This window comes from Falco punctatus (assembly GCF_963210335.1).
Source record: "Falco punctatus genome assembly, chromosome: 4".
NCBI classification, from domain to species: Eukaryota; Metazoa; Chordata; class Aves; order Falconiformes; family Falconidae; genus Falco; species Falco punctatus.
In genome coordinates this window covers 80,140,065-80,159,876 of record NC_137583.1, presented here as the reverse complement: position 1 = coordinate 80,159,876, position 19,812 = coordinate 80,140,065, and the positions used below count along the sequence as shown (strand labels likewise).

At 35.4% G+C, this 19,812-nt stretch overlaps 1 protein-coding gene across 1 annotated transcript in view; it reads right to left on the bottom strand.

Annotated features, from left to right (window-relative positions):
* The window catches only part of PHF14 (PHD finger protein 14), a 166,887-nt gene that overhangs the window by 126,415 nt on the left and 20,660 nt on the right, over positions 1 to 19,812 (bottom strand). The window contains exons 4-5 of the mRNA XM_080382684.1: positions 9,513 to 9,672; positions 1,968 to 2,079 (exon numbers count right to left, since the gene is read on the bottom strand). Of these exons, the coding sequence (XP_080238810.1) occupies positions 1,968 to 2,079; positions 9,513 to 9,672 (272 nt within the window). The remainder of the gene's footprint in view (positions 1 to 1,967; positions 2,080 to 9,512; positions 9,673 to 19,812) is intronic.

Sequence of the window (19,812 nt, the reverse complement as noted above, 5' to 3'; positions counted from 1 at the left end):
CCCTTCAGAGCAACAACTAAGTACCACCCAAGGAACTGATGCACAAGTAATTATATAGAGTATGGTATCATGAAACACACCACTACTGCTCAGCAAATGTTTGCTTGTTCAACAAGTTTAGAGGACAAACAACAAGAGCAGTACTCTGGATAACTGAAACCTATAGATAATTACATAGATGTCCTCTGATAAGCAGCAACTGAGGAGTAAACGTAATAATGCAGAAAGAAATACTCAAGAACTGTAAATATCAATAAAGAAGGTTGTGATTCACTTAATTACTGCACCATGGTTTCAGCTACATGCATTCTAGGCAAAGCTGTTTGCCACACAGTATACTGACATCCCCTAATGTGGCCTGGAAAAAAACCCAAACTTATTTTTCAGCCAGATCAATTCCTCAGTCTGTTTCACCACAAATCCATACCAAACAGCTGTGCCAGCAACCTAGAATGATGAGTACATAAGCAGGAACAAGCAAATGGGAACACGGGCTGTTTAAGCAGTGCTGCTATCCAGTGCATAATGATCTAAAACTATACAGGCACGCATTTCTTAATCTCTCACACAATGAACATAGAGCAAAGCTCTGTATCACCTACAGAAAATATTTCCATCCAGAAAGTTTAACAGCAACACAAAAGACTAGCAAAGAAAACTCAGTGATTGAAGTATCTCAGAATGCTACATGCACTACAGTAGAAGGGCACCCTTTAGCTGTGTAACAGCAACAGGTAACAGATAACAAATGAAGTGGAAAAGAATATTATGTTAAGCTGGTTTTGCAGGGTGAAATTTAGCTATGTAAGCTGTAACTTTCGCACCTGATACAGCAAACAGTGTTTGTTTACAGCTCTGTGAGAGTAACGAGTCCTCCTCTGTGCACTTCACTTTCATCTTACTCACAGTAAGAAAATACACGCAAATTCTTAGCCCTGCTCCTATACAACACTCATTAATTAAAAAAAAAAAAAAAAAAAAAAAAAAAAAGATTCATTGCAACAAGAGTCTGTAAGGTTTTGGGAGTCAGCTCTGACTTCTTTTTATACAAACATTTCTAAACAATGCTGAATACCTCAGCAGACCCAGGATGAACATGTTCCCAGATACAAGTATGTTGTACACAGGCAAACCAGTAAGTTTTAAATTATTTTTTATATGTGTTTTTTTTAAATGCACTACATATTTTCATTTAGTATTCAACCTGACAAACTGACATTCCAGAAAATGAAATTAACTATGCAAAAATGAAGCCTTAGAGCAGCAGTACAACCACCTTCCCTCACATGAACCTCACAGATATGGCTTCTCCACACCGCTTCCATTAGCTTCAGAAACAGTATTGAGCAAATTGCTGAGTGCTGTCCTCTGCCCATTGCAATGGTTTTCTGTATGGTTTGTGCATGATCATTTTTCATATGGATTGAAAACATTTACATGTAAAACCATTTTAATTTTAAAGCCATTTTTCTGTACAAGCTGAGGCCTCATGTTGTGGATTTTTTTAAATACTGCTTTGTAGCAACCTTCTTGTATGCATTCTAGCTTGTAATTATATAGACCCTAAAGTAATTCTTACTGAACGTACATCTGTTGCTACCCTAATCAACCTAACCTTCCATTTCTCCATGTAATCCTCTTCACTTTCCATCCATATTTTGGCAATCTGCTACTAACTAATGTTAAAAGAAAGTAATTAGCACCTGTGTAAAACATAAAGGAAATTAGGGGGAAAACAGTGACAGAAATTATGGAGAACAGGGGTTAAGAAAAATGCAAAGAAAGAAAGAGAGAGGACAGAGCAATGGTATAACAAACACGAACGAAGTTAATCTCATTTTTTAGTCCTGAGCCTCACTGCAATTGGTATAAACAAGAAAAATAAAGCTGAAGATATATGTTATTCTATCGTATGTAAAAATGTAAAATAGATCTACTTGTTGGCAGTACATCTCTTCTAAACTTACCTTGGCACCGTACTTTGAATAATTCATTTCCGTAAGTGTTACTGGCCGCAGTTTGTCAATATCTCCAAATGCCACTCCTGGAACATAGAGGGCACAAACAATATGGACCCACCTAAAACAGCAGATAAAATTAGGTTACTGTTATCAACATTTTGATCTTATATTATACTCACCATTTGCAGATTTCAAAGTGCCTTGTAAATAAATGTTACAGATAAGTACATTAGAAGGAGGGAAAGAAGGCACATTTGGAATTCGGCAGCTCACACACTGAATCATAGAGTAAGGCTTTTCAAAGCCACTGGGATGGCTCTGCCTGTCTGGATCAAGGGCTGGCACCACCTTTCTGTTCTGATGGCTCTCATGTGGGGCTCCACACCACTTTTCATATAACATGAAACGTACATGAAGATTTGGTATTACTTATAAAGCTAAGGCAGACAGATACTTTCATGATGAGGCAGAGGGTGGAAAGGGGAGGTACAAAATCATACAGGTAGTCACAGCAACACTAAGCTCTAGCCTGAGGGGCATAAAATGAGAGACAGCATGAAGCTGGACTTCAGTGTCTAGTAATTAAATATAACACGATGGTGGTAAAGGCTTCAGCCTCAAGTTTGCCTTTGACAGACATCTTCATAAACTTCCTGAAACTCTGCCTGCTAGCAGAAGATAAATTTTCTTCTTACACAATGAATGCTTTCTAAAAGATTCAACTCTCATTGCCACAAACCATCAGTTAGTGACAAACTCAAAATCTGCTCTACACAGCATGCATGACTCCAATCACCTGAGACAAACTACTCCAAAACCCAAAGTGTTCCTCCCCAAAATAATCTTTCTGTTTTATCGAAATTCCTGAAACTATTTGCTAACCCTTGGTAAGTCACTAGGGGGGAGCAAATTGTCATAGACAGGTCAAGATTGCTACTTTCTATTATCTTATAATATTCAAGTAAAAAGCCTTTCAGTTGCAGAGGTGTGTAGATACCACTTCGAACCTACAAGCTCCCAGGTGACACGGGATAGAACTAGAGACTTCAAGCGTAACTGAGCTGTGTTTGACCCCTAGCAAGTACGTTACTTTGGCATTTTATGATCTTCCTAGTCATTAACTTTTAACAGTAAATATATCACTAGTGAAGACTAAAACTTCTGTTCTGTTTTAATAGAATTACAGAATCTACTCTCTGTATTCAAGAAGACTCGTGATGCACTTCTGAAACACTTCTTCCCTTGGCTCATTCATTACTCACATACTGCAATTTTCCAATCTCCTTAAATATCAGAGGTTCAGCAAAGACCCGTTACCATCTACTTAAATCTGCATCCATGCTGCTGTGCCATTTTTCCCAATCTTCTACAACTGTTTCACCTCTCTCTTCTCCCTCTTGCTTGTTTGTGTGTAAATTAAAAAAAAACTCAGTTGGGACCAGAGCAATATGTTCCTGGTTTCAGCTGCACTTAAACAGCATGTTTATTAACCTGTTATTAACTGGCCGTCTATAGATGAGAGAAATACTGAAACTGATGGTTATACTAATCAGGAGCTACATGTAACCTTGATTTCCCATGTTTCCCAAATCTGCATGTTTCTCATCAGTGGTCCTTTGACCTACAAAGGTGGAATTTACCACATTCAGTAGTATTAAGTTTCATTTTAATTATATATTACTCATATGTCTAAACAGAAATTCAAAAAAAGCAAGATCTGAAAGGTTCAGTAGCAAGCTCAAAAATACATATATACATTTTAGTCTTTACAATAGAAAACAATGACCTTGTAACATACAAAATTGGTGGACAGACTATTTATTTAGCCCTTTCCCCCAAAATAGTCCATAATAAGAACTGAGTAACAGGAAAATCCCAGTAAGTTAGAAACTACTTAGAAGCCATTAACTCACTTCACTCTATAAGAAATTTCTCATTAAATCTAACATAAGCCACAGCACTGACTGATCCAGTGTCATATATGACAAGATCGGTGTATCTGAAAATAATTTTTTTACCCTATTGCTAAATCAATCAGGCTTGAGAGGCTAAATGGTATATTCCCTTTAAAACATAAAAATTTAAAACCAAAGAGAATAACGTATATCCCAAATACACACTTACATGCAACAACTGCATTGCTTTGTCTTTACAGATTTTACTAGTGTTCTCCACATCCACAAAATAGTTTGGTCACAGCACTGTAACTACTAGAAGACTCAAAGAAAATTTTAATTTTAAAAACTAGTTACAACCTTGTCTTTAAAAAAGATGGTACAAACATGACACCATGCTATCTGCCAGAGAACAAGCTGAGATACACGAGTGTTCTGCCAAACTTCTTGCTGCTCAGACAGGGAATAAAGCTCATCACTGTTCTTACTTCAACATAAACACTCCAGCATGCCAGCACAACCCTCTAACTTAATACAATGTTATATGCAAAAAATAAGGTTCTCCTCATTAGTATATGAAAAGCACATCTTCTGTCTGCCTCCCCACAAAAGCAATGGAGGCACAAGAAATTCCTGCGAGGCAGCAATAGAGCATCTGGCACCATCTCTGCCCCTCCACACTATATCCAGAACTGGCAATAGTTTAGCCTAAATCACTACCACACATTTATGAAATGATCTTCTACAAAAAGTGCCTATGTGCATATATGAATGTGTATTTTGGTAAGTATGCATTTACCAAAATAAGTATCTCATTTAAATGAGCATATTCTACTCATTTTCAAAAGGAATCAAAATTCTTTTTTAAAAAAGCAAATACCACACACAGAGAATGAGACCTGTAATCTTGAGATAAAGAGACTGCCTGTTTGTAAACAAAAACCATCTGAATTCTGTAGGGCTTCTTTTCAATACTCTTCTATTGATTCAAAATGTATTACATAGAACAAATTTGTATAAACAGAAGAAATATATCTTCACAATTACTATTCTTAACGAAAATCCAAGGTTCTGGTTGGAGATTTTTGATAGCAAGTTTTAATGCAGCCTCCTAAATGTACCCTCCAAAGTTCAATATAAAGATACACATCTTCTACAAGCAGCTGCTTCTCAATTTAATTTGCACAGTTTTTTTCATGCTCCACTGGTGTATTAAATGTTGCTGCACTCTGTAGGAGTTTATCTATGATAAACCCAACAGCTGGCTGCTTGCTTCATACTGACCTTCTCAAAATGTGCTAGTACATGTCACCCAAGTATTAGAGTATTACAGATTTAAACTGCCATTTCAGTGTGATTGGCACACAAGTGCCTCATTTCTTTAACCACCTATACATGAACTCAGACCTGAATCTTTATTAAAAAAAATACACAAGTCAGTCAAGTTCACAGCTGAAGCAATTTCAGCTGCTTTTAATACCAGTTCTAAATATTTTCCTGCTCATTTGTTTAGCTGCACATGTTTTAGAAGCTTGTAATTAAGACAAATTGGATAATCAAAGAAGAATAATCTTCCTTGTTACTCTACCATCCATTTAGCTTGGAGCAATGATGACAGATGTTGATTAAAGAAGAAAAATTCCATACCGAAACAGGGACAGAATTCATATTCTTGGATAATAGTATTTTAAGAAATAAAATTTCATAAATTCACATTTATGCTTGTGAGTCTGAGAGGTTAATGTACAGAGGCTTGTGGTGAGAAATTAAGCACCTCATTATGCTAATGATTCACCTTTCACATAGGAACAGAGAAATTATTCCAACTCGATTATGAAGAGAAACTGAATAGGTTTGGTTTGTGTAATTTCCAGTACTGATGCACATGAAGAATTTATTTTTAAAGGTGGTAAGGGGATGGAGAACAATGGTGAGTTCAAGGATTCTTTTATTCAGTAGTGGCTCTCTGTTAGTATTTCAAGAGAAGAACTGAACTGGGTTGCAGTTTACCGAGTACAATGAAAACATAATGGACGTTGCCTGCCCCAAGACCCTACTCTTAGCCTACATTGCCCCATTACCCTGGGGAATTAAAATTTGTAAATACATGGTGGAAAGAAAGAGAGCACAGGAATTTTCACATCATAGTATTTGTTTTTCCTATTACATAACCTCTATTTATTTGGCAGAATACACTTATTTACAATAGTCATATCACATTATCCAGCAAGTAAAAATAAAATAATAATCATAACAATTTATTGTGTTAAAGCCTACAATCACCAAAGCAAGCATGTGCTCCTGCACAGAGAATCAGTGTCACAGAGAAAACACCTCTACATTACCCAAAAAGCATACCACCACTTTACAAGAAGAAATTTAAGCAATTTTTAAAATATTGACTGTAGTTTCTATTAAGTGTTGCATATGTCATTTCCTGTATAACCATAAACTTACTTACAGAACACAGGAATAAAAAGGTTGAAATAAAATTTGCCAGGTGATACTGATTCTCACATTTCCTGTCAGACAACTGACTTTAGTCTTTAAAAACACTTTTTCCCTATAGCAGCATTATTATTAAAATAGAAAACAGAACTGAAAAGTACAATTTAACTGTTTAACAGCTTTATAAGGGAGACGCACAGATACTATTGAACCCAAGACAGACCAGGAACTGAGAATCTGAACCCCAGAAGTATTTAAAAAGAGTAACTGCTCCTACGGGTTCAACATCACTCACTACAAATCCTGACTCACTTGTGCTACTTGTTTATTTTAAAAACAGCACAGTATTTTCCTCTACTTTCATTGTTTCCCCTCTAAAAGATGCATGTGGAAGACATGAAGGGACAAAAAGATCTGTTTTACGTGCTCTATGTGTATCTTTAAAATGCATCTCAGCTACAAATTGAGAAGTTCAGCTCAGTGTACATTCAGTGGAGAACGGTAGATGCCTCCAAAGGTTACTGCTGGCACCTGCATTCAATGATCAAAGTTCAGTGTTATGAATACCCTCATTATCTCTTTATTCCCAACACAAACTCAAAATGTTTTTGCTATCAGGAAAAAATACAAACTAAGGGAGAAATGCAATGCAAGGGGATGTACAATTTAATTCACACAACCTGAATCAACTTACGACATTTTAATACCATATTTAATTTTCTGGAGACAGACAACTCAGTATATCAAAAAAAGCTTTCCAAAACATCATCTTCAGCTCAGCCGAGCTTTTAATGATGGCAGGACCAGATCGTTACAGGATTAGCAACAGTAAAGTCTGTAAGACTGAAAAAGTAAAAATAAAAATACAGCGAACACAAAGGAACTAGGGGAAAAAAGCAAGGGGAAAATGACAAATATGGATATGCTTATGCACACATTCCAAGACAGCCATATACTGAAGTGATAACATATACAAGAGTTTACTAACACAGATGATAAGATTAAACTTTTACTTCATTTTAACTCAGTTCCTAGCTTTTGTGCAAATCTAATTAGGGAACCCTTCACAATGAGTAGGAAAAACCATGAAGACCACCACAAACCAGTGGGTGAAGAAAGAGTGAGGACATGGTTGTATTTTGTGATTTTTTAGTACAGAAGACATTGCTTTAAAATATATAGCTAAGTGTAAATAGTAATATGTTTATGAATTCATATTAAAAAACACAAAAGGTTTTACAGTAACACACGTTGACATACCTAAATTTTAGAGTACTTAAAAGTATATGTACCAATACTGAATATTTAACTGGATTCTTTCCAACTCATCCATCATCATCAGTGAGATACATCTGCAGACTTTTATATTTCTTTATCTCTAACAGATATGTTCAAACAGGATTAAGAAAGCTTCTCTTTCCTCCGAGCAGCATTACCAACTAATTACTGCCTTCCCTTGTTAGCAAGATCAATGGAAAGCTTATGACAGGCCCAGCATCTGAAAGCTTTGTATATTACCACACACCTGCAATTTCTATGGCTGTAAAATGTATGGAAAAAGAACATAACCGTCGTGGTCTAAAACCACCCAAAAAAGCCAACCACCCACCAAAAACCAGTAACACTGACTGTAAATCAGACATCACTGGTAATTACTGTTAATATCTCCCTCTTAATTTATGTTCCAAATGTGACAGGAGAAGAAGACATCAATGAAAATTAATCTCCTTAGTCTCAAATTAGACTTGAACTCCATCCTAAAAAGCTCATCTCTGGCTGAAAATTATCAAAAGTCACTCAAAATCAAGACTATGATTTTCATCATACAAAATAATCATAATATACTAGGTCTGTCTGAATACCTTTAGCACAACTTCAATATAGTTTTGTTACTTTTTTCCATTACCTGACAATTACCAACACCCAGTCCTTTGCTCTTCTAGAAGCAGCACGAAATGCTCCCCTTCCCATCATACTTGAAAGTCAACAGACTTGAGCAGAGCCCATATAAGGCTGCAGTGGTGTTACCTTGCATGAAGCAGAATACAACTGAAAGAATAAAATCTACTTTTTCTTCCTTGAAATGGAGCAGATGCTTTTATTTTCCCAATGGCTACATACTTCCAGTCCAATATGATTAGTCTGGAAAGTGTTTTCCCCTTTTGCCATTCTTTTTAGTGGCATTATTAACTAAAGAAGAGCACTTCAGTGTTTTGCTACTCTTCAGAATTAACATGAAAGAAGCACAATACTAGCAAGCCATAAATTGCAGCTTTCTGGCAGCTGATTAAATTGAACTAGGAGAACACACGCTCAAATTCTACAGTGACTGACAGCAGATACTGAACACTACAAGCTCAGCCACCATCAGAGAACCAGTGACCAGCCACACCAGCTGTGCTTGCTAGAACTTAACATCTCCTGTTCAGCAGTGGGACTCAAGGGACTCAAACCCTGCTTTTCTCAGTGCAACCTCCAAGTCTGAGCAAACCCAAAACAAGTACACAGTTTTTCTCCAAGTCTCTGATCCCTGGTCCCTGCTGTCAGTAGTTCAAGCCATTGGTTAAGTGAGGGAAGCCTTTCACGTCATTATCCTTGCAGATATCTGACCACTGAGTAGGCGTTTACATGATCTTAATTTCTTCTACACAGGAAACCCTTTTTGTTTAAATGTAGACTGCATTCCTTATGCAAACAAAAAAAACTGTTTTCTTTAAAAGACTCCCATCACCTTCACTAGTATGTTTTTTTTTGTTTAAAAAGATGCATCACACAAGTAGTTCAAGGGAACAAATAAAGGTCTTCTATATAGCCACTAAAACATCTATATATATATAAAAATACATGGTGACTTTATACTGAAGAACAGAATTTATCATGAAGATTTATCCATGAAGTAAATGGTGATCTTTGTTTCACCTAGGTACATCTTTTGTTCACAGGTCCATAAATCTTCATGCTCTAATTCGCCTTAAGACAACATCTTCCTAATATTATAGTGGGCATGAAGAATATTTGGAGCACACAAAAAAATCAGGTGATTGACTATCCAAAGAGCACCCAAATCAAAGGTGAGGTGACAGAGAGAGGACATCAAGAAGAAAGCTTAATTTGTGACATTAGCTCCTACAGAAACAGACTAGGGCAAACCCACATCTTTTAAATGCAAGATGTTATCAAGTTCAAAACACCACTTCTTCAGTCTTACCTGCCTGCATCAGTCTCCTTGAAGATCCCATCCTGGTTAGGACACAATTCACAACTGGGTGTGACACCACACTTGCATGCATCACAAAACCAAGGTTCTGTGGAATTTTCTGAAGCTGAGCTCATGATAGAGTCACTCTCTCCATCAACACCATAGCAACCTATGCACACAAAAGATGGAAGACCAATATAAGAAAAGATGACTGTAGATGTAGACAAGTGGTCAGTTACAATTTCAGCAGGAAACATACATGCATACACATTCAGAGGAATGATTCTGAGAACACTTACAATGTATTGGCAAAGATTATCTTTAGTGCAAATTTACATTAGAGATTGTAATTCTGAGAAGTGATCTACTTTATGTGATTCTCTTAAAATCACAACTGAAAAACAAGAAAAAGGCTGTTTTACTTTATTTTAGTAACACTTGGTATTCTTCCAGAGTATCCATTAAGAAGGAAAGTAAAAAACCAAGACTAAAAGCAAACAACAAAGACGTGAGGAAAAAAAATCAAAGGATTTTTTCAAATGTATTTCAAGTTAAATGCAACAAGCTGTGGAATTTGTGAGCATCTCAGGCTTCTCTTGGATACTCCTATCTTTCTCCTTCTCCCTACTCTGAAAATGAATGTTACTGGGGGGTAGGGGGTTAGTTTTTGCAGGTTTTTTAGAGATTTATTATAATAGTCAACAAATATGCACTCTAGTTCTCCAATTTGCAATAAGCATCCAAATCTACTAAAAGAGAATATACACATGAAATAAAAAAGACTATTTGCATAATTTAGGGGTTGTAGGACTGAGCTTAAAGGACCTTCTGTAACTTCAAAACTGAAGTATAGTTTGCAGAGCACAGATTAACTGTTTTGAGACACCACACTGGTGATCGATGAAGTATATTATTTTTTTAATCATTCTCATTTTTACAGTTTTAAATTATGACTAGACTCACTCATTCAGTTTCTCGATTCTTCTTTGCTGTATCCACTACATTCTTCATGATTGTTAAGGTGTCTATGCATGCTTAACCACCACAAATTTAGGAAAACAGTATTTCTGAAGTGATTTAGAAGCTTGCTATTTAAATTTTGCACAAGAATAAGAGCAGCATTATTAGCACTGCAAATGACAAAAAGGAAAATCTCAAAGCTCATCACCATAAAACTATTTCTGTGTATGCCACATTTTGAAACTTTATCTGTATCTCTTCTTTAATACAAGAAAAGCATAATTTCATTGTCAACACTTAAAACACAGTAGAGGTTTTATTAACAGTTTAAATTCAGCTATTTGTCAAATACAGTGATCAAGTCAACATTTGTGCTTGCGGAACAGTTAAATTATCGAATTCTGCAATTAAATAGCAACATGATTTGTTACTTTGGTTCATTACCCACTGACTGTAATAAAATATCAACATTGCTCTAACTCCCCTTGTGACAGAAACAGAGGTCTGCATAATAGACTAACTACATTCAGGAAATAAGCAATCACACTTTAGGAACCATTTAAGAACTATAGTCTTCCATTACAGAATGAGGCTCATCAATAAGAATTAAAATAAGAAGGCAGACTGTTTCTTTTCATTATAAAAGTATTCCAGAATCAAACGAAAAGTAATGTGCAGAAATGCGTTCACAGACACGTTTCATTGGGTATATAAAAGATCATATATCTCACACATAAGATAACTCCATTTTCTTTATAATGTGGTATCAGCTTTAACTAGTATTCCAGAAAGGAGTTTTTTAAGTTCTAATAACAGAATCTTGAATACATGATAGTAAAGCTACTTTTAAGCAATTACATTAATGTAAAAACCCACAGTCCATTGATATCATGAAGCTGATGAATAATTACAATTTTTAGAATTCCTTCAGACTTCTTAACATATCAATATATTCCTATATGTACTTATCAAAAATTACCTAACACTATGGAAGCAGTAATATTGTCATCAATCCATATGGCAAAATAAAATTAGTTTCTTTCAAACACTGATGCTTCTTCACTAATTGAAGGTAATTAGCTTTGCTTTACTAACCTAAGTGTCATCAGTCTGCAAAAATTAGAATGGTGACTTCCCCAAACTGTCTTACCTTCACTCTAAAATAGCTACCTTATTATACTTATCAGTCATTTATACCTGATTATTATTTTTTTATCTTTACACCTAGAAAATGATACATGTGCTGTAATTATTTCCATTCTTATCATATGTGTTTACATTAAACATTATTTCTATAACAATACAAATCTAGGTCCTTTCTGAAGGTAGATTAAAAAAATAGTCTGGATTTTTAACCCAAGTTTTTTGTCCCAATTTGTGCGTAAGTCTTAGAGTTTAAAGAGTTTAAGATTTCTAACAGACAGGAAGGCGTTTACTCTTTTCCCTTAACGGCCATTTAGCAAAAGCTAAACACCATACTGTTACACCCAGTGAAAGGGGTGGTCATTAGCTGGAGAAAGTAGGCTACATTACCATTAAGCATTGCTGATAACTGTATCAAAACAGTCTTGTCCACAACACAGCTGAAGAAAAGGAAATCCAGCCCATAAGACTGTTGTCGATTTGATGTACGCTGCCAAATGAAACTACAGAATGAAAGCTGCAAGACAAAGCCTTGTTTGCTATGAAGCCATCCATGTAAGCAACAAAAAGGCTGTCGGTAGCGTTTTCTACACACATACATCAGATCGTTACCTTTAACCCCATGGGGGAAAAAAATTCATTGCAAGGTTTCAGAGAAGGTACTTTGTAATTGTTCTTGACTGAGGAGTGGCATGGGCAATTTTCAGTATGCTCCATAGTAAGCCTGAACTCCACGTAACATGTCTGGAAAGTTTACTTTCCAGGAGAAGTTAGGAGTAATATATATAAATAGTGAGACAAAACTCAGCTTTAAGAATAATACTTTTAAATAGGTAATAAGGTAATGCACCATAAATCATTACCCAACAGCTTAAGTTTAAATATGATCTAATAATACTTAACAGAATTAAGAACAGAGTCCCAAAATTAATTAGAAACTGCTTGCTAAGCTGTATTTTTTGTTAAGGATACACAAGTATTTTAACCCAGATTTTTTCTTATGTATGCTATAAAGTCATTTTCTGCTTCTGGGTTAAGTGATAACAGAAATCAAAGGAGAGATCAAATTTTGTCAATAGAATATTCATATGGATAATACAAATCTGTTCAACAGCTGTATTCATCAAATGTCTGTAAAGCTACAAATTGTAAGAAATATGACAAACGTGGCATGTGGTTTTGACACCACAAACCAATATCCATATGAAGAGATTTAAATTCCTTTTGGGGAAAAAAAAAAGCAGTGAAAGTACCTTGGCAGGCCAAAAATATATAGTGAAGCAAAATAATACCAGTAGTTCCATTTTTAAATAATAAACTTTCATGATTCAAAAACAGTGAAATAACTCAGAACAAAATATAATCAATGACAAAATATATTTGTCCCAATTTAAAGAATGACAGATAACACAATGATGATGTCATCTGACATTAAGATGCCAGATACGTCAGGAGCAGATAAAATGTTTGTTTTTCAAATGTACAAGGAACCAAAATCCACTCTTTAACACTTCAATTGAGATATGAAGGCAAAAGCAGTTTCAGAACAAAATCCTACTGTAGAAATATCAGGTTTGCTAAAACTTTAAATTTCAGTCCAAGTTAGTGTATTTGAAACAATGAAAAGCTAAGATAATTATAGCATTCATCTGGGATGTGAAAGAATCTGAAATCTCTGCCCAGTCCAAACCAGAACAAGGATATTAATCTGTTCTCCCATAACCAATGCTCCGATCACATGGTAGTTATTCCAGAATAAATACCTCAGTCTCTTCTGTGAGTTGCTCCACTTCATACACATGAAAATTACAGTATTTATTGTACTAGATGTTTACTAATTCTGCAGCCTAACTGCAGCAGGTCAAAACTGCTCCAACCCAGGAAGAAACAAAAAAACTTCTATACCTTACAGTTTTTCAAGAAACAGTTATCTACTTTCCGGTTATTAACTAGAAACCATAATGAAAACCCTGGCAAAGCTGAGGAATGCTGCTTATCTAGTAAACATCTGTAGTGTCAAAATTAAAACCATAAATTTTCAAAATTCCTCAATATACTGATTTTATTTCTTCTTTTGTTATCACAAGTTGTAATGCTAACTGCCAACAGAAAAATTCATTTGGTCAGATTAACATCACATTTTTAAACAACAGAATGTTATACACACCTTGTCAAAATGTAGAATTGTGGATAAACACAATTAATTAACACTAATGAAAAAGATGAACTTGCAGTTCTAGACCACACTTTCAGCAGCTTCCACTTTCCAATTTCAAGTAACTTCATAATAGTCATGGCTAAGGGATTCGTATTTCCCTTAATAATTTGAAACCGGGGGGGGGGGGGGGGGGGGGGGGGGGGGGGGGCGGCGGGGGAAGTGTTTTCTACTGCATGGCTATAATTGATTTTTTTTTAATTGAATCAAACCTGAAGCACAAAATGCACTTGATAAAAAATCTAAATGCACCTTTGTCTAAATCTGTCTAAAAAGTTACAATGTAGAGATCAAGAGTTCAGAATTTTTAAAAACACGTTCTAAAAATCTTCATATTTTTACCATGGTAATATTCTTTTATCTGTAACAGGCAATTACCTTTATATATATATCATTTTAGGATCCTTAAAACTGCCAAGCAACTAAAAAGCAACTAAAATTCAACTTATTGCTGTCTGCCTTCTTTTCCTATGCAGAAAGAATTTTTTTGGTCCCATTACAAAAATTTTAAAATTTTTTACTTCTTTTACTTTTTTTAATGACTCTTTAAAATGCAGAGACATGGAGAGACGAACCTGCTGCTTGATAAATCATTCCATCCTAGTATTAAATAGTTAAGCTAATGAGCAAGAAAAAGTCCAACTCAATTTCCTTGTATGAATTGTTGGGAATTGCTGGTGTTGGAACAGAAAGAAATTTAAGGCCACGCTGCAAGCAAATCTCCCAAGCAACATCAGGAGGAAATCTACAGGTTCTCTCTAAAAGTACTGCAGTTGTGTAAATACTGTGACTACTTAAGGACTGAAAGGGCAACAGAGGAAAGGATATACATATTGTAAACGATGTATTTGGTTTCAGTTATTATCACTGCACCTGTGACCTGTTCGGCATTTAGTCAACCACACACCCCTTTGACTGGAAAATATGTTGAAGAAAATAAAACTACTTTTAAACACTTTGCTTAAAATGATGCTGCCTTTCCTCAATGTTCACAAAAATTCTGAATTCGAATTTTAGGTATCTTTAAAATACCTAAAAGTCCCTTTTCAACTAAAGTTCATTAAATACTCATATTTGTATATTCTTAGATAACTGTATCACAATTCCATGACTGTCACCTCCTTGAATACCTCTTACACTAAACAATAAAACTGGTTTAGTATAGTATTATCCTATGAAAGTCAAGAAGTTAAAACTCTCACAGCATTAACTGTTCCACTAACAGCATATATATGTATTACAATTACAGCCAAGTTGTCTATTGAATGTATATCATTTCATACAGAGGGGAAAAAAAAAATTATTCCCTGATTTTAAAGTCCTTGTACCCTGTCAATAGCTTTTATTTAATGTGATTGACATTAAAATGAAATTGCAAACACTTTAAAATGCTACCATTAAAGCAATTGTTCTGAAATTTATATCACTGAGGCAAACGGGAAGAGAGACCTAATTCTTGCCTTGGTTGCATCTTTTCCTCCATTTCTCTGGCAGGGCAATTTTTTGCTAGTCAAACAGGAGATTCACATTTGCTAACTACATCTACATATACTCTGAAACATGATTTTATTATAAAAATCATGAAAACATGATCTGCAAGGTAAACTGTACATTTGAAAAATCAAATGCTGTGAGATCACAGTATTCAAAATACATTACATTCAATCCTCAATTGGACCACCAGTTTAAGGACATTGATCAGTTCACGCATCATAAATTCAGAACAGTATTTTTATTTAGTAAATGAAGAGCACTAAAGTACATGATTTTGCAAAATGAATTTTTGTACCAGACAGGAGTGTACCAGGGTACACGGTTAAAATGCAAAAATGTTTTACTACACTGTAAAGCATATGGTGACTACACTATTGCTTTTAGCAAGAGAAATTTTATTCCCTGCCACACGCATCACAGTAAAGTAAGAAACAAATAGAGGAGATGGAAAGAAACAGCTGGAAAAATGTAGAACTTCACTCATTTAATTCACAACAACTAACCCAAGGGCAATAGCTGGCAAGTGTACTACCTACAGTTACGGCACATGCTGTGATATGCACTAGACGTTTTCTTCAGTCATGCTGCAATCAACATGTCAAAAAAACTGACATCACAGTTGGGGGTGTCCTGCTATTACAAGAAAGATCTTACCAAAAAAGCATTTATCCAAAATGACAGATTACTGCCGCAAGAAGATTTTTATAAATAGAAATGAGGATTATTCTGCACAGAAGTGAACACTCCAAAAAGCAACTGTACTTCTACAAATTCAGTAAGAAAGAGTTTTTCCCTAGCAATGCAAACATTTTTCCTTTAAAAATAAAAAAAAAAAGTTGATACGTGAAATAAGAACAAAATTTTAATTGATGGACTTAATGAATTACAGGCCATTTAGACATAAAAGGTGAATGTAAAGTGTAAGAGTGGGTCTTAAGTTAGCATTATGTGTATGCTACTTAGGCAGGTTTAGAGGCAGTTACAGATTTCTGTCATTTTTGAACCAGTTATTTGCTCCACAAAGTTTACAGATTTTTGGACATGTCTCTGCAGAGCAAAGATAGCTTTTGGACAAGTGATGTTAGCCATGCAGGTGATACGGACATTAATGCAGCAAATAGTTGCACTGGAAAGGAAACTGAATTTCTAGCAATCTCAAAACTTGTCAGTAAGACAAATATAAATGTTTATTAAGGGGCCATGATTCTAGGTCTGAATCAGAACCCTTGTCTAACTCCTGGCTGTGTTGCTGTATTTCACATGAGCACTGGCAGAGTTGCTCCCAGACGAGTTATCACTCCTCTTTACCCAAGAAGACCTCATGTAATAGTTGATTAATGCAAGCAAGCAAACCAAAAATAATATAAATCATGACTGAAGAGGCACCCACTGCACCAGGTACTAAAAAGGAAAAGCTGCTAGTTACCAAGTACTCAGGTACACGAGTAATGGAGCAGTATGCACAGTGGCAAGCTACCTTGTGCTAGAAAAGCCAAAACATTCTGAAGCAGGAGAGAATGGTGTTCTAGACCATGCCTAACTTGAAACACAAGGCAGTACTAGCTTACACTCTGAAAGAGGGTAACAGATTCTTGCCAACAACTATGCCAGCATGCAGCCACTCGGGGATGGCAACTGGAAGGTTCACCTTCACATGAAGGGGCCGCACTACTATGTGGCACCTGCCCTTTGACCAGTAGGTACAAGTAGATCAAAAGCCCCCACTCAAGGAAGGAAGGGAGCCCTGTTGTCCAGGAGAAATAGGCTCGACTCAAGGGCAGCATTTTCATGGCTAGTGAGTAACTTCACATTAAATACAGAGACAGCCACCATAGAAAAGCCTTTTCCAGTCACCTGAAAGGTTCTATGGTAGACTGAAACTTCCACTTCAGCAGAGCACAAAGGCACAAGCCAGCGGTGCAAGATCCCTTCCTGTGAAGTAAAACAGTTTCTGTAATAATCTACAAGAAAGAAAAATTAAGGTCTTCAGGGACAGAACAATCAAATCACCAATATCATCATTATGTGGGTCCCTGGGTGGGGCACCAGTAGGGTGTGAAAACAGTGTACTTCCTTCCAAATAAATATCTACAATGCTATAGAAAAGCAGAGAAAACATATTTATAATACAAGTTGAAAATGCATACGAAAACTATGAAGAGAAACCCTGCAGTATTCCAGCAGCTTTCTTTGGATGTTTCAGGATAATAGGCATCTTGGGTTTGAGATTCTAGGGAAAAGACAACTGCTAAATATCAAAATTACTTCACAGGAAATGAGCGTATTATTCTTCCCAACTGCAGGCAAACACAGGTAAACATCACTGCATCGATTTCTATCTGATTCATAAATAGAAGCCTCTTCACTCAATACTGTGCTAGAAACTGCATTTTCTGAAAAACCCAGCAGCTCAAATATTAGAACAAATTTCAAGACACAGCATGGTGCCTGCAGTCACAGCAATCTACCTACTAAAGGAAACCTGCAAAAATAAGAACAAATTCTCAGATTCCAGTATGTTTACAAAACAGACTCACTTATTACTGGAACTTATTTTTCAAATCACAAAGCAGCTGTGTATAAGAGCACAATACAACCTATGTCCATGATCTGAGCATGCAGTTAAAAGCTAAGATTAAAGCTAATGATATTAAGAGTAAACCTTCCTATACTAACATTAAAAAAATAATTCTGAAGGTTATAAGCCATGTTTATATGATAAGACAGTAATTCTCTCTTTAACTACTTCTTAATGTATTTTTAGAAATCACCCAAGTTGAATGATGAAGCCAACAGGAACTAAAAGTAATTGTTACATCACATTTTAGTTTCAACTGCAACTTCCTTATAATAGTCTGTGTCTTCATTACTCATGCATTCAGAAGTAATACAATGAATCAATGACCACCAGTCAGGAGTGCAGAAACCTCCAAGTTACTGAACATGTAACTTGAACATATACAGTGAACATGCAAGATCACTGAATCAAACTAAAGCTTCGAAAGTTCCACTTTTTTTATAGAATTCTGCTTTGCTGCAAGCAATTATTTAAACAAATTATTGAGAAAAGCTCCAATTTAAAATAGTACCTGCTATTACCATTGAAATACCAAAATACAGAAAAAAACCCACCAAAATAAATGCTCATTTCTACTTAAAACTATATTCATGTCTTTACAAATTGATATACATATCTAGGAATGAAACATACACTCAAAACATCAAGTAGACTTCCAAATTGCATTTAAGTACTTATTATTAAAATACACTGTAAAGAGCCAAACATTCAACTGTAAGTGTGAAAAATTAACCAACATCCATAGTCAATTAGCTTGTACATACTGTAGAACTTATGAGAACAAACTAGCAATTTAAATTTTCTGAATTCATCCATTTTACTTTGTTGCAGTAACAACAAAATAAACATACATACATTGTACTCTCCGTATCACTGACAGTATAGGGAATCTTTGTCTATAACGACTTAAGAATGGCAACAATGACTCTTAGGCAGATCTTCAGCTATGAGAATTCAAGTGAGTTTTGAACCATAGAACTATTTCCTGTGGAGGAAAACCATCTATAATCTTACTTCTTGTAGGGACAAAAGTTTAGTAAACTAAACAAAATGAGGAAGTGTTATTTTGGTGATTTTTAAGGCACTCCATAGGAATAAAACCAAATTTGCCATCATTTTATTCCAAAAAGGCAGATAATTTTTCTATCACAATCGTTCTGCACTTTAACGTAACTAGCTGTACAATTACTAAATAAATCTTACAGAAGAATTTTCAGGGAGCTCCAGAGCTTTAGAGTTTAGACGTGTTGACTGTATGAAACGTTTGGAGAGTTCTCAAATAGGCACTTACAACTATCAGCACGAGGCATTTTCATTCAGGTTTTCTTTTCTCATTAGTTAATGTTAGGCTATGCTATGGTAAAAAAAATAATCTATCAAGATTCTATAAAACTAACTTTTAGTAGCTTACTGCATCTCAAATTGTACATGCTCTGCACGTTATTTCCAAAAACTTCATGGACACAGAGGAAAGAATTCTGCAAGAGTACCAAGACACCTAAATTTAGAAGTCTAACACTTGTAATGCCCTCAAAGGCACCTAGAGTGTGATCCAGCTCATCATAAATTAGATCAACTAAAAACTGCTCTCTAAGCTCCATTAACAGTACTGATTAGCTCTTCAAAGGACTGCAAGAAGATTTCAGGAGTTCCATGTTGACACTTAACATAATGCACCACAATGCACAAAATGGAAATTCCATCCTCAGTTTCCTAACTGATGTTAAGCAAAGAACTGAATTACAGTTCAGTGCATAAAAAATACTGTTGTGAAACAATTTTCAGTCTAGTATAAGGAAACAAAAGGGGAATAGGGTATTAATAAAAGAACTTCCAGCCTGAAAAGGCATGTTAAACAGCTACAAAAAATTTTAAGAGAGTCATATAAATTAAATAAATGCCTTCCATGCTTTTGAAGA